The sequence below is a fragment of the Lycorma delicatula genome, chromosome 1 (genome assembly GCF_047948215.1).
Source record: "Lycorma delicatula isolate Av1 chromosome 1, ASM4794821v1, whole genome shotgun sequence".
In the NCBI taxonomy this organism is placed as follows: Eukaryota; Metazoa; Arthropoda; class Insecta; order Hemiptera; family Fulgoridae; genus Lycorma; species Lycorma delicatula.
Window position 1 is genome coordinate 132653632 of NC_134455.1, and position 19852 is coordinate 132673483.

Below are 19852 nucleotides of genomic sequence, written 5' to 3' on the forward strand. Positions count from 1 at the left end.
ACATAAATTTAAGTTTTCATTTGTTTCTTTCATACTAGCAGAGTGAGCCACAGGTTTTGATGGGAATTTATTGCTGCTATGCAGAAGTACAGCTTTTAAACTAAATTTAGAGGAATCGATGAACAAGCCCCATTTTGTTGGGTTATGTTCATTACAAAGTGTCTCCATAAGAGAATATCAGTACAAAACACTAAGCCATTTTATTCAGAAAAATAGTCTTTAAATTCAGAATGACAATTATGATAAGTACATATATTTGTATTCTTTTAAAGAAGATTCCATCCTTTTAGCCGGGAAACAAGCATTTCAGACTGGTTTTGGAAAACTTTAAATCTTGTATGAGATTAAGATTTTCTTGAGTCAGTAACTGAAGCTCAGATGAACTGCTTTGTTCAAAAGTTGTATTACCAGAATCTGTTTCTTTTTCTTCCTTACTTCCATCAGACTGTGAATTCCCTTCATCTAATGTCACATGTTCTGTAGGCTTTGGTACTTTGTTACTTTAATCTTTACATAGAACTAGCAATTAATGATGTTGAAGAAGAATTTAGATTTGGAGTAACAATGCAAGGTAAAAAGATAAGGTACTATGATTTGCCAATGTTATAGTAATTTTAGGCGAGAGTAAAAACGATTTAGAAGAAACAATGAATGGCATGGATGAGGTCCTACGCAAGAAGTATCGCATGAAAATAAACAAGAACAAAAGGAAACTAATGAAATGTAATAGAAATAATGAAGATGGACCACTGAATGTGAAAATAGGAAGAGAAAAGATTATGGAGGTAGAAGAATTTTGTTATTTGGGAAGTAGAATTACTGAAGATGGATGAAGCAGGAGCGATATAAAATGCCAAGTAGCATAGGCAAAACGAGATTTTAGTTAGAAATATAATTTGCTTACATCAAAAATTAATTTAAGCATCAGGAAAACATTTTTGAAAGTGCGTTTAGAGCATTGCTTTATATGGAAGTAAAGCTTCATCCGATGATCTGAGAACCTGAGAAGAAAAGATTAGAAGCGTTTGAAATGAAGAGATGTTGCAATAATTTGATGTAGAAAGAAGTGTTTGAAAAGATATAATTAAAAGAAGAGAGGAGACTTATAGACCACATTTAAGGCATCCTGGAAGATGGGAATTTTTTCCATCCAGGTAGATGGAAAAAATTGTGCAGCCAGGCAATGTTTGGAATATGTAAAATAAATTAAGGATGTAGGGGGTATATCGAAATAAAACGATTGTCATTAGATAGGGAAACTTGGAGAGTTGCATCAAACCAGTGAAATGACTGAAGACAAAAAAAATAATACACAAAATGTGCAGTGTATTTTGCTCACTGAGTGAAATTGATCAGGAACTTAAGAATGTTCAATCTGATAGCGATTTGTATACTGACAGTTCTAAAAAACTTAATTTTATTAATTTGACTAAAATTTATTAATGTCTTGCCAAAAATCATGAAATTTTCAGGTTTATCACAAAACAGAACAGCAATAATAGAAATCTTGTTTCTTATTGTAAAATTGTTCCTTGATTTTGAGTTAAGTGACTTCAAATTAATTTTCTCTTTTTTTGGGTTCTGTAATCTTTTGAAAAATGTTCAAATAAGATATCACCATAAAAAACAATTTAGTTGATAGTACATTGATTTCTTGCAGTTTAAAAAAAAAATGTAAAAAGATATTGGTAATGAAAAATGTATGAATTTTTTAGCACATGCCGACAAATTAACCACCATAAGGCACTGTACAGTTTTTTTTTACCAACAGTAATATAAACATGCAATTTTTTTTTAGCCATCTTCAAGAAAGGTATGGTCCTCAGATTAATCGTTATAGAATTTAATTGAGACATAATTAAGAGGGTAAGAGAATTTAAATGCAGATTGCTAATTAACTGACAATGTAATATTGTATTAAACAATATATGTATAATATTTGTATAAACGAAATGATGATCAACTCAACTCGACTTAGGAGAATATTGTTTGACAATATCAGAGGAGTCATGAACTAAAAGATAAGAATTTTTTGCAATTTATTAAAGATTAGGCATGTATGCCTCAGTGTATATGTTGTTCTTGTGAGGGTCTATTTTTCAGTCACTCTGTAGTTAACTTTAATGTATTTAAAATTATACAGAAATTCCAGAATAATTAAATAAAATTAAACAGAGATTAAACTAGAAAATCCAAAAATAATATGAGGCTAATTATAATTTTCAATTATTATTAAATAATCAGATGTTTCACCAAATCTCTTACATATATACATATGTAGTAATGCCTATTAAATTACATATACACATTTTTGAAACTACATAAAATTTTATTTCCCTAATAACTTCTGATTTTTTTCATATTTTTTTTTATTGTTATTGAATTATTAATTATCGTAAAACTTTACAATCACGGGTTAATAATTATTAATAAATCAGTATATTTAAATTAAAAAAAGGAGATACAAAGTTTTATTTGAACTGAAGTGCTTTCCCCTTATTAAGATCAAAATATTTCTTTTGGCTGTAACTGTGGAAGAAATGAAAATAAGTACCACTTATGATATATCGTTGAAGAGCTCTCAATGAGGGCTTATTACTACAGTTAAGAAAAAGTCCAAAATCCAATTTTCTTTTGGATTTTGGGCTTTTTGTGGATGCTTTTGGTTTAGTCGATTGCAATCAAAATGGAAGGTGCACAGCTAGATGTTACCATAGTTCTAAATCCAAAATTTCAACATCCTATACTAAACGTTATTTAATTATGCGAGATACATATCTTACGTCAAGCCAAAACTAGTCAAAATGGATTCAGGAATGATCAAAATGGATATTCTATTGAAATCTGAATACTGAAATTTTTCATGATCACAATACTTCCTTTACTTCGTACAAGGAAGTAAAAAAAGAGCCTGATACATTTGTTTTGGATACATTTTGTAAACTGTATTATGAGCATGTGGGTTTCAAATATTTTAAGCATATTTTTTTTTTTATTGTTATTGAATTATTAATTATCATAAAATTAATAATTTTAATTATTAATTAAAATACGAATTAAAATTTTATTGATTAAAATGAGAAATTACTCAGTTCTGAATAATGAACAAATTCCTGTAATACAGCCAATTTGTCTTTTTAATTACATTCTTATGTGCAGTCAGAATTTTAATCTGTATATTTTTTAATAGTTTTTTAAGTATTATTAGACAGTTGATGATTAATTAGTAATTCTAATACTGGAAGGTATTGTATATTTAAGCAGATACCATCTTATGATATCTTATATAATTTAAAAAAAATTGTTCTACAATGAAAATTAACTTTTCAACAAAAATTTGCAAAGAAATGTGGGGTAAACACAGAATGGTGTACTAGAATGGCCGATTTAAATAAATATAATGTACAAGGATGTTTGATAAAGAAAAACAAAAGTAAAGAAACACAATTTTTCAGGAAAAACCTTTTTTATTATTTATCAACATGTCTGTAATTTTAACAGTTTTGCTGTTGGAATCGTAGAAGAATGAGCTGATGCATTTGCATTGGTGAAAAAGGATTTCCTTTTTCATTACGTGTGGTAGCTTTTCTTTATTTTATAATTTTGATGATCCAGCAAAGAAGTTTAATAATGCTTGGTTATTATTTTATCTTTCTCCAAAAAAATGATTAGATTATGCCAGAAGCATTTCAGAAAATACCACCTATCACTTTTCCAGCTGATGAAGCAGTTTTCATCTTCTTTAGAGCAACCCACTGTTTTTATTGTGTGACATAGTTTCAAGTCTGTAGTTATGTATCGGAAGTTTCATCAGCTATTATTAAATGGCACAACAATTCTTTGAATTCTGTTGAAACAGCCCCAAATAGTGTTTAGAAATATTTGTTGATTCACACTTCTGATCAATTGCTAGCATACATGGCTACCATCTTTGGAGGCAGTTTTCACATCTATAAACATTCGTGTAGACTATGATTCACCCGTTCATTTGAGATGTGCTTTCAATCTTATATCCTTCATCACCATATCATGGATTTTTTCAGTGTTTTTTTTTATTGTAATTTTAACAAGCTGTTCAAAATGTTCAGCATCGTTTGTGCTTACTTGACCACCCCAAAAATAACTAAAATGTTTGGAAAATGTTCCACTCCATGGAGAGCTGACTCACCGTAATATTTACCAAGCTCGGTTTTAGATTTCTGCCAGATTTTGCCTTTCAGAAATTAATGTTCAGTCACCACATGAAATTATTTTTTGTCCATTTTTTATAAATCAGAATACTTGATGACTCAAATGTGAGTCAGCAATAGAATTATGAATGTATCTGATTGAAACTTGGTATATGCTACTAGCTGAGATACTTAAAACTAAAAGTGACTCAATAGTGTACTGTAGTTGCCATCTTGTGACTTAGCATGGATTTATCAAATATCTGTTGTAAAAATAAACAATAAATTAAATGTGGCTTGGAAAAGATTCTCTGATAAATTAAAAATAGACAAGAATGGGAAAAAGTGTTTTATAAAGTGATAAAAAAATAAAAGAAGTTAGTGTAATTGTCAGGTTGGAGAAAAAAAAATTTACAGAAACTTAGAAAATGTGAAGAAGATAGAGATTACATTTATGTGTAATAATGTTTTAGGGAGGAGAGATTTATTTGGTGGAAGTAGGAAGAAATAGAAAGGCCAAGTAGAACTGTAATGAGGAGAGAAGGCTACAGATCTAGTTAAAATAATATTGCAAATGTTAAGACCGACTGATTTATTTGATATGCGGTAGTTGTATATTGTTTGTAACTGCTCAATAGAGAAGGGTATCAGGTAATTGGGGATTGAACAGTATAATTCCTTTGTTATGAAAGGAATAAACACAATGTAAGAGCTGTATAGGAATAAGAACTGCCTTTTGTGAGCATCATTTTGTTTTGAAGACTAATCACACTATAAAAAATTGGGTTGAAAAAGCTTGAGCATAATTGGGAAAGTGTAAAAAAACTTGAAAGAATGTTATGTTTAGAAATAAACAAGATTTTTATTTATAAAAAAAATCTTGTCTTTATTTTTGCATAGCTTTATCAGATATTTTGTATAACATCAGAAATGAACTTTTAGTACACTTTTTACTTTACATGGTTGGTATCTTTATTTTTTGCTTATAAGTTTTCAGGGTATGTTTATTGTTCTTTAATGAAGATAATTTTTTCATATTCTTATTTTTATTAGTGTATTGTTATAAAATAAATAATGTCAGTATTTATTGAATAAATAATGTTGATTTTTTTTTTATTAGCTGAAAGAAAATCTAAAAAAGGAAAAAGAAGAAAAACTTAATAGAATGAAAGAGGAAAGGAAACGATTAAAATTAGAAAAGGAAGAGATGAAAAAACGTGAAAAGGAAGAAAAAGAAAAGAAAAAACAAATTGAGTTAGAGTGAGTATTTGTTTTATTTAATATGAAGCTTATATTAAAAGTAAAATCTACTAAGAAAACAGCCGATCTCTATGAAGAGTAGTAGTGTCTCAGACTTTCATCCTGATGTCGTGGATTCAGATTCCAATGAGACGTGGCATTTTTGATATGCTACAAATTTCCATTTTCATATTCCCACATACAAGCTCCTTTGTAATCTTCTGTTGGGAATAAATTTATTAGTTAAAAAAGTGTGGAGTTAATTCCATGTATCTTTTCTTAATCAAATGTGATCTCTATGTTTGAATTATTCTTTTTCGTATATAACATTAACTTCCAAAATTTTCTTACTGTTGATGTTATCACTTTCCTCTTTATAATTTCACCGTCAAAAACATTCAGGAATTAACATTATATAGTCATTTAATTTTTATTTTACAGGCAGTTTTTTCATAAATAATGATTCATTGTCAGTTACAAGATAGATATTATAAATATATTCAAAGTAGGTTCAAAAAGTCCCTGGAATTAGTTTATTTTTCAAAATCTGATTACAGGTGAAATATACATATTACATTTCCTTCAAAGTAATTTTTTTCAGCACCTCCACGGGCTTTTGCCAGCTTCTTTAAAGTTGTTGGCGCCATTCCTGAAATCCATTTTGAGATATTGTTCTCAGCTGATTTGTCGCTTAACCATTCTTGTACCTTTCCCTATTACAGCATTTTTTCAAGCAAGGAAACAAGTAAAAATCTGATGACAAATCAGAACAGTAAGGTGGATGCTCTAGCGTTATTGCATTGTCTCACGCTAGGTACTCTTTTTGTGAGTAGCATCAGTTTTCCAGCATTGTTATTTTGCTAGTGAGTGCCTTGTCATGCATAAGAATTCAATTCTTATTTTCCATTTTGTAGGATGCTTCTTATTACACATTATTAATGCACATTCCCCTAATCATTGTGTACTTGTCAGAAATGAATACATAATGAACAATACGCTGCAATTAAAAACTCAGTATAGCTTTTCTTTTGTTCTATCAAATAAAATTTCTATTACCGCAGAGATGTTGATTAACCGCAGTGATGTTGATTACCGCAGAGATGTTGATTAACAACTCAGACGACTGTTGTTTTGTCTGTGGATACAAAAAAACACCATGTCTCATCTTTTCTTATCTTGCTCACTCACAGTGATGAGGTTCCCTGCTGAAAATATTCTCTCTGATGTGCTGACAACATTTCTTGAACATTGTGTTACCCAGATTACATCCAGATTATTATGGAGAATACTGTGGCAACCTCTGACTAATATTACAACTATTGATGTTAAGAATTGAAATGTTGGTGCTAAGATTCTACTGATGCTTTCCGTAACAGTTTTTCTTCTTTCACTCTGAACAGCATTTTCATCACATTCAGTATCTTTTTTTTAGTTGAGGCTGACAAGCGTCCACTACTAATGTCATTTTTAACCTTAACACAGTCATTAATAAAAGCACTTATTCCGATCATAAGCTGCTGTTTTCTTGATTGTTGATTCTTCATGTACTTGTTTAAGCAGCACTAATGTCAATGATGATTTCTTTTTTTAAGCAAAATTCAAAATTTTATATTTATTCACTGCTTCATTGCTTACTGCCTGTAAATATAAATCATGTAGACCAATATTTAGAAAATGGAATACATATATTAATTTATCATTCTGTTTATATTTATGAATGTGCAATCTGCTAAAAAAAGTAATTATTTATTCTTAAAATGTAACAATATTCACCTTTACAAAACCAGACAATAAAACTGTTTTTTTAATACTCAACATAGTATTTTGGATTACTATAAAGGACCATATTATGCTTCTATTGCCTTGTTTAATAAATTACTGAATCATTAAAAAACCATCCTAAAAATTTATTAAAATGTAGTTAAATTTTTTTATGGAAACAATAAATATCACTCTTGTCGATTAATTGTTAGATAATACTAATTAAATATAATATAAAAAAATCTACTCTTAATTTTTTTTTGCATCATGTTCAACATCTGTACAAATATGCACAAAATAACACTATTAGACAAAAGAAGAATTTTTAATGTTTCTTAAGTTTGATATTTCTTGAATTGCTTTTTTGCGTACATACAGATCTGTAAATACAATTTTTCTATCATCCTTAGTTTTAAATAAATTACTCTTAAAAAAAAATTAAGGAAAAATATAGTTAAATGCTGTAAAATTTATAATTTTGCATGGCCATACCTGTGTTAGAATTATTTTGCTGATGCTTTTCTTTTATAAATAGCCTCAGGCACATGCCAAATTAATGTCCAACAGTAATTGGCTAGCATGTATGTTAGTATTCCATTTCGCTTTACAGCAGCTTTCTGTCACCGAAATGTCTTGGCAATATTCACCGTGTTCGTCACTTACATCTCCCAGGTTGTCCGGGAAATAATCCAGATGTGAGTGGAGGCTCATGTTTTTCCCACTTGGAGTTAAGTTGTCTCGTTTACATAACATAATGTAACATAATGTTTATCCCTAGCTTGGCTGTCCCATTTGCAAAGAAAACACATGCACTTAAGTATAACCTATTTTTTGAAACCCAAGGCAGTTGTGGGTGATTTCATAGGCAGAACTGTGACTAATTTGCAGACAATGTGCCACTTTATCGATAGTTACTCATCTGTCTAAGAAAACCATGTCACATGCACGCTCAATGTTTTCCTCATTTGTGGGGGTAATTGATCGCCTGGCTCCTTCGTCATGCGTAACACTTGTGCGACCGTTTTTGAATTTTTCAATCTGTTCGTAGACATTACATTGCGGCAACACACTGTTCCCGTACTGTACCGAAAGTCTTCGATGAATTTCGGCTCCTGATGATACACCTTCCGACCACAAAAAACAGATCACTGAACGTTGCTCTTCTTTGGTGAAAAACAGAAAGCGGAGCAGCCATGTTTAATGGCAGGGCAGCGATAACGGAACTAACCTATCATCATCAAACCTGTACAGACATAACACAATTAAACCATGCATGCATCATCTACGCAACATGACAGTACTACTACCATAAATAAAAATATAACAAAATTGCGGATAATAATTGACTTAACTTCGTATAATAGTATAAATAAAATATTGGTACAATGTCTGTACCCAAAATGATAGCGGGATGAAGTGTGGATTTTGAAAATTTCTAAATTTAGTAAGGTCAAATTATTAAATGAAATAAAAAGAAATTAAACTGAGTTTAATTAAAATTTATTTTAAAATTTAAATTTAAAAATAATTGTGTTTGTTCCAATTTAATGTGCAAATAAATAAAAATGTCATCTAATCATGCTGATCAGCTGATCATTGATGGTTTTTTATTGTTGCAAAAAGTGAAGCTTACTTCATTGTTGCATAATGTTCCATTTAGAGTGTTTCATTATTGTTAGTTTCTTATGAGAATTTATTGTGATCGGTTGGCTAATTTATTTTGTCTGTCTTTACCATATTTGTATGCAACTTTTGTTATTTATATCTTTTTTCTAATTGTTTTTTACTGAATTAATTTTTTTTGTGCTATCTGCTAACATTGCTATCAATATGTCACTTAGTGAACAGATGGGAGAGGTCACACTTAATGATAAGGGGTTTTGGTGATAGAGTTAGGAGTATAATGAAGTTTGTGAATTGTTTAATGCAACATGTAGTAATCATAACCCTATTTCAAAAGGTACAGTGTCAAAAACCATCAAAATATTTGAAAAAACAGGAAACATTAATAATAGGGTAAAGTCAGGAATGCCTGAATCTGCAACAAATCATTAGAGATTCTGCAAAAAATTATTGAGAATCCTCATTCCTTATCTCAGATCGCAGCATGAAAACGTAACATTAGCCAAAGTTCAGTGATTTGAACATTAAAAATTGAAAAATTCAAACCCTTCAAGATTGTCTGGTGCAAGAATATAATGAAGATGACTACAATCAAAGACTTGAGTTCTGCAAAATTATTATGAACAATATTTGTGCAGACCCTATTTATTAAACAACATAGTTTTTAGTGATGAGGACATGTTTTTTTTTAAATGGCAATCTAAATTACCATAATTGTCAATGCTGACCTGATATTAATCCACATTGGTATCGTGAAGCACATAAACAAAGTAAATGTATAGGCATGTATTGTTGGTGGATGATGATTGATAGGCCTGTATTTATTGATGGAAATTTAAACGTAGTGAAATATGAGTCTTTGCTTCTTGACCATATCATTCCAAACGTTCAAAGTAGTGTTGGCCACAACTTCCAAAACATTTGGTTTCAACAAGTTGGTGTCCAGCCTCATTTCAATCTTCAGATATGTGAAATTTTAAATGCTTATTTTCCTTGATGATGAATTGAGATGAAGGGTCAAGCAAAATGGCCAGTGAGATCACCAACTTCTCACCATCAGGTTACTTTCTATGGGGCCATTTAAAAAGTATAGTTTATTGTAGTAAGCCCTAAGATATTGATGATTTACAAAATAGAATTTGAGAATCAGGACAAAATATCGCTTGGAAATCATTGAATAAGTAAGTAAGCAAACGTTATTTTTAATATATAATTTTTGAAAAACATAAATATATTCCATAATTTCCATTTAATGAAATTTTTATAAATTATTTATTTGCGATAACAGTTTCTTAAATTACACTGATAAACATAATTTTTATTTCCTAACATGTGATATATGATTTTAATTTGTTTTTTATGCTGAAAATGAGTGTGAACTCAAAATCTTTCTGTCAACCACCATTTTTGAAAAACTTAAATTTTAATTAAAGGATTTTTTCATTTTTCAACGTATAATTAGCATTTTAAGTTCCTATATTGTATTGTGTTAGTTCATTTTTTATTGTTTAACTTTGTTAATGTAATTTGTAACCTATAAATAAACAATACTAGATCGAGAATTAAATCATACCATAGTCACTATTATGATATTATATCTAAATGTGAAGAGTGAGCCTTCATGGACAAGATTAATCATGTCTGTGCAGGTCAAAACATGTAGCTGAAAACACAGCTGTATTGTTTGTATTAAGCACTGAATTTAGGAATGAATTAATTTTGTTCAGTATTATTGCTGTCTTAAATTTGTTAACAGTGCATTGTCGTAATGACTGGAAATTATGTAAATAGTGTGGATGCCGTTATGAATGTGGGGAGTTTACCATGAAATCAGATAAAAATTGTTACACCTTTATTTAAAAAAGTATATCCTTTGTACTTTCAGTGTAAAATTGGTGAGCAGAATAAGAGTGGGCTCCTAATATAGTATGCACTAATTGTTCTGTACATTTAAGAGGATGGCTGAATGGTACACAGAAGGCTTTGCCATTTGGTGTTCCTATGATTTGGTGTGAACCAAAGGATCATGTAACCGATTGTTACTTTTGTTTAACAAGTGTGTCTGGAATTTCTAAAAAATTTAGACACTGCAAAATATCCTTCATTGCAATCTGCAATCAGACCTGTACCTAACAGTGAAATTATTCCAGTTCCTAAGCCACCTGTGAATGTATGTTTCAAAGGAAACGATGAAGGATCAGGCAGTACTGAAGAAGACAATGATTTTGATTTTGAATTATCTTCCAATAAACCACATCTTATATCACAAGGTGGAATTAAATGACTTGGTTAGGGATGTAAATTTATCACAAAATTATACTGAACTGTTAGGATCAAGACTGCAATTTACTTAAAAAAAAATACAAAAATTTTGGGGTTTCGAAGCCGACAAAAAGAACTTTCTCAGTACTTAATTGATGAAAATAATTTGGTTTATTAGACAAATATTGATGAGCTTATGTTGTACTTAAGACAAGTTCATAAACCTGAGGACTGGGGCCTTTTCATAGATTAGTCCAGCATATTTTAAAAGTGGTTCTACTAGACAACGGTAACAAATATCCTTCGATACCATCGCTTATGGTACTAATTTGAGAGAGACATATGATGTGATGAAAGATGTTGAAAAAATAAATTATAAAAAACATAACTGGAACATATTTAGTGATTTGAAAGTTATAGCAATTTTGTTAGGGTTGCAGTTAGGCAATATACTAAGTGCATGTGCTTTCTTTGTGAATGGTACAGCCGAACTAGGGATAAACATTATGTTACCAAAGAGTGGAAGAAATGAGACAACTTAACTCCAAACAGGAAAAATATTATTCATGAACCCAAAAAAATATTTTTACCCCCTCTCTATATCAAGGTAGGATTAATGACAAATTTTCCAAAAGCACTGAAGAAGGATAGTCCTGGATTTTTGAACATCAGGCAGAAATTTCTGAATCTAAGGGAAGGAAAAATTAAAGAAGGAATATTTGTTGGTGCTCAAATAAGAGAATTGGTCAAAGACGATGTATTTAACTCAATTTTAAATGATGTAGAAAGTGCAGCTTGGGCTTCATTTAAAGACGTTTTACTCCAACTTAACTCCAAGTGGGAAAAACATGAGCCTCCACTCACATCTGGATTATTTCCCGGACAACCTGGGAGATGTAAGTGACGAACACGGTGAATATTGCCAAGACATTTCGGTGACAGAAAGCTGCTGTAAAGCGAAATGGAATACTAACATACATGCTAGCCAATTACTGTTGGACATTAATTTGGCATGTGCCTGAGGCTATTTATAAAAGAAAAGCATCAGCAAAATCATTCTAACACAGGTATGGCCATGCAAAATTATAAATTTTACAGCATTTAACTATATTTTTCCTTAATTTTTTTTTAAGCGTAATTTATTTAAAACTAAGGGTGATAGAAAAATTATATTTACAGATCTGTAATGTATGCAAAAAAGCAATTCAAAAAATGGTACCACACTTAGAGAAATATTAAAAAAATTTTTTTTTGTCTATCAGTGTTATCAATGTAATTTTTTTTTCAAAATCCAGATTTATCCTTCCACCATTTTGGATACAGACATTGTACCAGCCTTTTATTATACTATTTTTTCTTGTCTTAAAGAGACCTTTAAAATGATGTATCACACAAATGGTGTTAACGTTTAAAATATTTGAACTACAACCCCTTGCCCACCCCCTAAGAAGGGTTTGAAATTTTATTTCTCATCAAAATGTAAAGCATTTGACTGATGTCTTAACCTGAAGGTTACAGTATTCTATCTGGAATGGTTTTAAATTTGTTGTTGAGAGGTTTCCATACTTTTCACTCACTCAATAGATGATGCAAGTAAAGCATTTGAGGTAACATTCATTTGCTTCGTCTTGGAATAATGTTCATTATATAGCCTAAGATGAAAATGATGGAAGTTATTGATTATGGGATTGAATATTACCTATTTTTGTATGGGTTTGGTGTGATTTATAAAATTATTATTTTTTTTTTTGCTACAAATATATATTTTAAAAAGTTGAACTCAAATTCCTGCTATTAGATAAATAAATATCTTTTTTGGTAATCTGAAATTGAGAATGTTGTGATAAATATTTCAGAAGATGGCTTAATCTGGTTACAATAAATAACCAGATTATCATCTAGATTTAAGTTACAAACCTCCTTGTATCTGCTTATTATCTATTTGTGCATTCTGATTTAACATGTAGCATCTTAGTAAGGGTAGATTTGAGCATGCTCCTGTGCTTGTAAAAGAGAGCAATAGGGGATATAAATGGCCCAAGTCGGAGAGCACTTGTAGGGAGGCTATATAAATAATAGAATATTAACTGTACAGTTCATTATGTTTTAAACATTTTGTACTAGGCAAAATGTGAGAAGGGTTTTGGACAGAGAAAATTAATGAATATAAGATGAGAAGGGACTGCAATAATTGTATGAGTCTCATCACTCTACTAATTTTTTAAGTAATTCCACATATGTGGGTCATAATTTCTTATCTGATGGCTTGACTCAGCGGATTTCTCACATAGTAGAACAGAACTGAGAAATAACTAATTTGGGAGGAGATTTATTCTGTAAATGAGTTTTTCCTAATGGGGATGCCTCTGTTTTTGTCAAATAATGAAAACCGAGTATGTGGGTCAGAATGAACGTATTCTATGTTTAGTATTTATTCTGCTTTGTGTATTTTATGTGTAATTGAATGTTATTTTCGACTAACATGATGCAATCTACTGACTAAGATAACGAAATAAATAAAATAAAAATATATTTAGCCCAGTGAACAGGCAATATCAAATCACTTTACTCGTCACTTCCTCTTGTCAGACTGGCAGTGGATATTTGTTATGATTTTAGAGTGGCTTGCCATTTTCAGATATAAATAGTGTTCATCTCAGATCACCTCTATCTATCTGATTATAACTTGTTGGGATAGATTACTGAATAATATCCCTTGGATGAGCCTTTCATTATACAGTGCATAAATTACTGGATCGGAAAATAAGAGTCTGTTTTATATTTATAAGAACAAGCTTTATTATAATCAGTATTCTACTTTATTAGATTTATTGTTTTTTTGAAAAAAACATTTTTTATTATTTGTTATAGATTAAAAAATGAAGAGAAAAAAGCTAAAGATGAAGAAAAACGGAAAAGAGAAGAAGCTAAAGAAGAAGAAAGACGTAAACGGGATGAAGCCAAAGTGGAAGAAAAAAAGAAAAAGGAAGCTGAAAAGAGAAAAGAAGAAAAAGCTGCTTCAGCCTTTGCTAGTTTTTTTACTCCAAAACGAACAGAGAATAAATTAATACAGCCTGCAACTGCCGAGGATGTTACTGATTCTCCTGTTGTATTTAAAAAGTTTATGCCTTTTGAGGTAAAAAAAACTTTGTTTTATTGGATTTAATGATATTATAAGATAGCTAGGTAAGATAGGTAAGTGTTATTCTGCCATCATAATTGCAGAGATATCTCTAATAATAATAATCATTTAATCCATAAACAATCACCCATTAATCTTTTTATTTTTGTTTATTTGATTGGTTTAATGCACTTCTTTGTGCCTTTTTATTAAGTATCAATTCCTGAACCTCAACAGAACTTTTATGATCGTCTTTTAAAGTAAGATGTGTTTACATATAGCAACACAAGTTGACAATTTGGAATGCTAACTGGTAGGAAATGTGCCTTGTTTGTGATGGCATCATCACAAACCTTCTAAGCAGAATATTAATCTTGTCGATCGTCAATCAAGATGATTGTGAGCGATTCATTTTCCAAATAGAAAAAAACATTACCCAATGAAATTAATGAGCAGCTGGGGTAAAAATGTATGGAGAAAGTTTGATGAACAATGCAAAAGTGGGGGAGATGGCTGTTTAATAGTGACAATAAATGTACCTGATGAAGCCAGATCTGAATGCTCATGTGTCATCATTGATATTAATAGGATCAGAAAAAATTCCTCTAATTGATCCACTGCCCCAAGTGAAGAATATCAGTGTAGAAAGGTTTAATGTAAATTTTAAAAATGAAAGTAAATTAGTGTTATATAGAATTGTTGGTGAAGGAGGGTGTAGGCTCCTTAAATGGGTGTGTCTATTCCATAGTAACGTTTTTTTTCTTGCTAAAGTTCCTGGACTACTGTTCAGTATAGTTATGGTACCATATTACTTTCATTTTTTCCAAAATTAAAGGAATTTTTGTATTGAGAATGCATACAATCTAATTATAACCTCCACAAGCTGTAATTGAATGGTTCAAGGAATAATTAGTAAAGTTTGTCAATAAAAGGATTTATTAAGCTCTTTTCCTAACTTCAGAAATTCTTACAGTATATGTAATATCTGAAGGGTGGTCCATAGTACACTATGGTATCCCCTCCACTGCTCTTTACATCACTCAGTAACTTCTCCTCACACTAGCAGTCAAAGTAGTGTATTCCAAAAGTCACATCAATAAATTTGCTATGACTTGCAACATATCTAATTATGACTATTATAGTAATGAAATACGTTCTGGTAATTTATAACGAATGAAATTATTTATGCCGAATATTTTGTTCAAGATGTATGTGTGGTTATTTATTTATTTCTTGAAAGTACTTTTTTTTTCAAGTATGTTAAACTAAGGTTTTGCTATAAATAAACAGTAACAATGACGTAATAAAAGTGTATGAAATGAGTTGTTATTTATTATAGGCTATAATGTTATTATTTTCTTTGATGTGGTTAGTTAGTTATGAAAATTCTTTTTAAATAGCACAACGTATTACTTTTGTGGCAACCTGTAGCACTTGTTCTGCATGCCACACCATTGGAGTGGTGTAGAGGAGGCAAGTAGAGGGCAGATTGTAGGAAGGACCCATCTTTAGATTTTACTTATGTTATAGTATCACTGTGTATTATGTTGAAAAATAGTATAAGATACATTTTAATTGTTAAAATAAGGACTTTGAGTTAAATATTTTTTAAGGATTTTTTTCACTAAGATGGGTTTGATACCAGCAGATTACTTTTCTGCACAAACATTCTTGTGTGTATAAGTTGGCCTTCGTATTTCATTTATTTTTTCCATTCTTTGTAATTTTATTAACAAAGTAAAATTCTGCAACTTCTAAAGTATTGTTTTCATTTATTTTTATTTAAACTTTTCATTTTATTCTCTTTTTATCTTATGAGGTTTTATTTAATAAAGTGTTTTGAAGTAAAAACAGAAGTGAAATATATGAACAATTTTTCTTATGCTTAAAAACTGCATTTATTTACTACTTTTCTACATAGCTGGCATCAACTTCAACACATTTTATATAGCGTTTCTTTCTCTTCAAGAAATTCTATCATTGGTGTCTTAAACCATGCATAATAACATTCTTCAATTTGAAGTCATCATTAGACCTTTGTGATGCAACTTACTATTTAAGGTAAAGAAAAAAAAAATCACTGGGAGGTAAGTCAGAGATTGAAGATTTTCCAGTGAAATTTTTCCAATCGCGTTACTGTCTGATTTGCTGTATGGCTGGGCATTATCATGCAAAAACAAAATCCTGTGGGATTGCATTCCACGTTATTTGTTTTTTATAGCTCTTCTAGGATTTTTTAACATTTCACAATATGTGTATCAGTATTCACAGTATTTCTGCGATCGCTAAATTCAATAAGCAAGACACCTTTTCTGTCCCCAAAAAACAGTAGCCATAAGCTTCTTTAGACAATCTTGTTTGGTCTTAGAGATGATGAATGCTGTCAGCACATTGATCACCGCTTTGTCTCAATTTTTTAATAAGAAATCTAAGATTCATCTGTAGTAACAATGAGATCAAACAATTCATCACCTTCATTTTCATTAACGCTGCAAAAATTCATATACTACAGCAAAATGTTTTTCCTTGTTAATTGTTTTATAGCTCAGTTTTTTAGTTAAAATGTCAAATCAAAGATCGTGAAACATGAAAGGTGATTGCGATGTGGTGAAATGCCAGGTTTCTCAAATTTGTTTGTCAGTCAAATTGTCTATTATCACGACAGCCGGCCACTACGTTTATCATGAATGTTTGTTTGTCCTTCTCAAAATGAACATCACTACTGTCTTATTTACCATCACTTATGAAACGGAACTAACCTAGCAGCATCAAACCTGCACAGACATAACAATTAAACCATGCATGCATCATCTACGCAACACAACAGTACTATCAACATAAACAAAAATATAACTAAATTACAGATAATAATTGACTTACCCTCATGTGTGCATATATATATATATATATATATATATGTGCACAAAACAGAACCTCCAAAAAATATACAGTTTCTCAAGTCCCGATATATTTTTATAGATCTCTTCAAGATGGATAACTCCACAATACAGATACTGAAAATAAATATAGATTTTACTTTTAATTTTACATATTAGTCTTGTCCCATAAGACGGAAAGGAAATTAAAACAAAGATTGTACATTCCCACGATTTGCAAATTATAAATCCAGTAGATTATTATTATAATACAGTATTGTAACTGTTGTTTGTCTAATTATATGCCGTCATATTCTTGGCTCCAAACTTGGCTGAAACTCAAAACAAGGAGTGGACACAGAAAACAAAATTAACAGTTTTGGAAAAGCACTGGGTAAGGTCGCACAGCTGGAAGAATTTGCAATTTGTATAAATAGCGATGATTTGCAACAGAATATGTTAACCTTTAGAAATATTATTTAAACGAAAGTTCCAAGAGTAAATTATTGAAACAGAACACTGTACTTGATTATTTTAGAAATTTATTTTTTTTAGAACTAATTAGATATATCATGTTGTATTTTAGGCTAAGTATATGTCTTGTAATTAAATGTAACTTTTAAATGAAAAATTATTAACAGTTTTTAAAAATTGGTGTTTAATGTTGTCTATATGCAGTATAATTTCTGGATTATTTCAGACGTTTATCCTTGTGTAACTTTATTTTACATCTGTATAATTCATAGCACAGGACCTGATGATCAATTAGCTCAATTTTTAAAAACTGCAAGTTGGAAACCTCTTCAAAATGGAATTCTTACTTGGTCCTATCAGATTCCGTTTTGAGAAGGTTTTACTGTATATACTAGTTCCCCTGTATATAATAGTTTGCCCATGCTATATGGTTGCTTGAGTTTACCATAGCAGTCAATCAATTTATTTTTTGTTTATTATTCAAGTAACTGAAGGTAGGTGCAGCCAGTCACACATACATATAGTAACAGTGGCAGTGGGTGTGGTGGTTGAGCCACCTTCACACCCCTTAAAAAAATCAGAATTTAAAAATACCCGAAAATAGTTGTTAAATGTTTTATCTGAAGAGTATTTTAAAGCCCAAATCTACCGAATATCTTGTTTACTATAGTTGGGATTGGGAAAATTTACAATCAAAGTTCAAAACCTTTTTTTACCTTTCTTCATTCCTTTTCAAGGTTGATTTCAAAAATCTAGAAATTGGTTTATTGCTATGAAGATTACACGCGCAAAAAATTGGATTGATTTCTTCATTTGTTACTGAAAAATTAAAAAAAATCAGGGTTTCAAAAAACTCAAAAATCAACTTTAAGCCTTCAAACTAGAAATGAAACAAAAAATCTATAAATTGGTTTTTAGATGTTAACAATCAATGAGTTCAAACCCAGCTCCCAGCTCACATAGTGATAAACACTTAACAGTTTACAATTCATTAAAGATTTTGCTTCAACCAGCAAACCTCCACTACTACATACATCTATATATTTTTTTTTTAGATGAAATATATCCAAAAACCTTCTCTATTATTACAAGAAACATGGGTAAAAATTTAGTAGTGATAGATCGGGGTAGTTTTTTCATTTATTCTGAACAAAAAGATCCCTCTTTCTCTTTATATAATAGTATAGATATTTATTTATCTGTAATGTGATGATTTCAATTATAATTCTATTTATTATATTTATATGCTTGTAAATGTTTTAGAAATCATTTTTTAAAATTTCTGTTTGTCTTTCCTATTTAAAGTTTTCTACAAGTTTGCTTTTCCTATTCTATGAACACTTGTTTTATTTTAAATATTAGAATTAGGCTGTTTATTATTAACTTTTTTCCTGTTTTAAAAGAAATTTTATAATAATCAGTTAAATATTTCTTGAAACATTTATATACGTAATATTATAATTGAAAGTCATATACAAATGATTATGCTCTGTTAAAATGTTGTGAGTTTATTCTTTGTAATAGTTTATTTAAACTGACTTTTATTAAGTAATCAAAGTCGTTTTTATTTTAACCATTTTCAGTTGCTATGTATTTTATTACCTTCAGGCTGGTCTGTTTATTTTTTTGCAAATCAGTCGTTTAACAGCTGATTTTCATAGTTGAAGATTCTGTGGTTTGAATCCTAGTAAAAGCTGGTTACTATTATTTGGATTTGAATATTAGGTAGTGGATACCAGTGCACTTTGGTGGTTGGGGTTCAATTAACCATATGTCTCAGAAATGGTCAGCCTGAATCTGTATAAGACTGCACCTCATTTACATATCATACATATCATTCTCATCTCATTTGGCTGTGAATGGGAGGGTGTTTGTTCACTAGTTGATCAGATTGCAACATACACATTAGAAAATGTTGAAAAAAAAAGTATTTTACTGATGGCATTTTGGAGGTTGGTAGGAAGGGGGTTTTTACCTTAAATCCAAAATGACAGCTTCCAACTTGACCCAATTAACGTGTGGTTCAAGTAACTTATTTGTGTAGGAATAGTCACAGCACCCAGATGACGAGTATTCGTCTCATAATCAAGAGGTCTCAGATTCGACTATAAGTGCCTTCTTTTTTTTTTAACTAATTTTTTTCTTATTATACACTAATCAGATGATTTTTTTTATTATGTAGTATTTACAAATATTAATATTTATAAGAATTTGGAAAAATTAATGAATTTTATTTTTGCTGATTATTTATTATTTTATTTGAGTGTAACTATTATTAACCTAATATCCAGATTTTGTTTTATAAAACTTAAAATTTAAATAAATAT

General features: G+C 30.0%; 1 protein-coding gene across 1 annotated transcript in view; it reads left to right on the forward strand.

The window, feature by feature from the left end:
* LOC142322349 (uncharacterized) overlaps positions 1-19852 on the forward strand; it is an 88624-nt gene that overhangs the window by 34843 nt on the left and 33929 nt on the right. Inside the window, exons 7-8 of the mRNA XM_075361330.1 lie at positions 5290-5429; positions 13926-14190. Coding sequence (XP_075217445.1) covers positions 5290-5429; positions 13926-14190 — 405 coding nt within the window. The remainder of the gene's footprint in view (positions 1-5289; positions 5430-13925; positions 14191-19852) is intronic.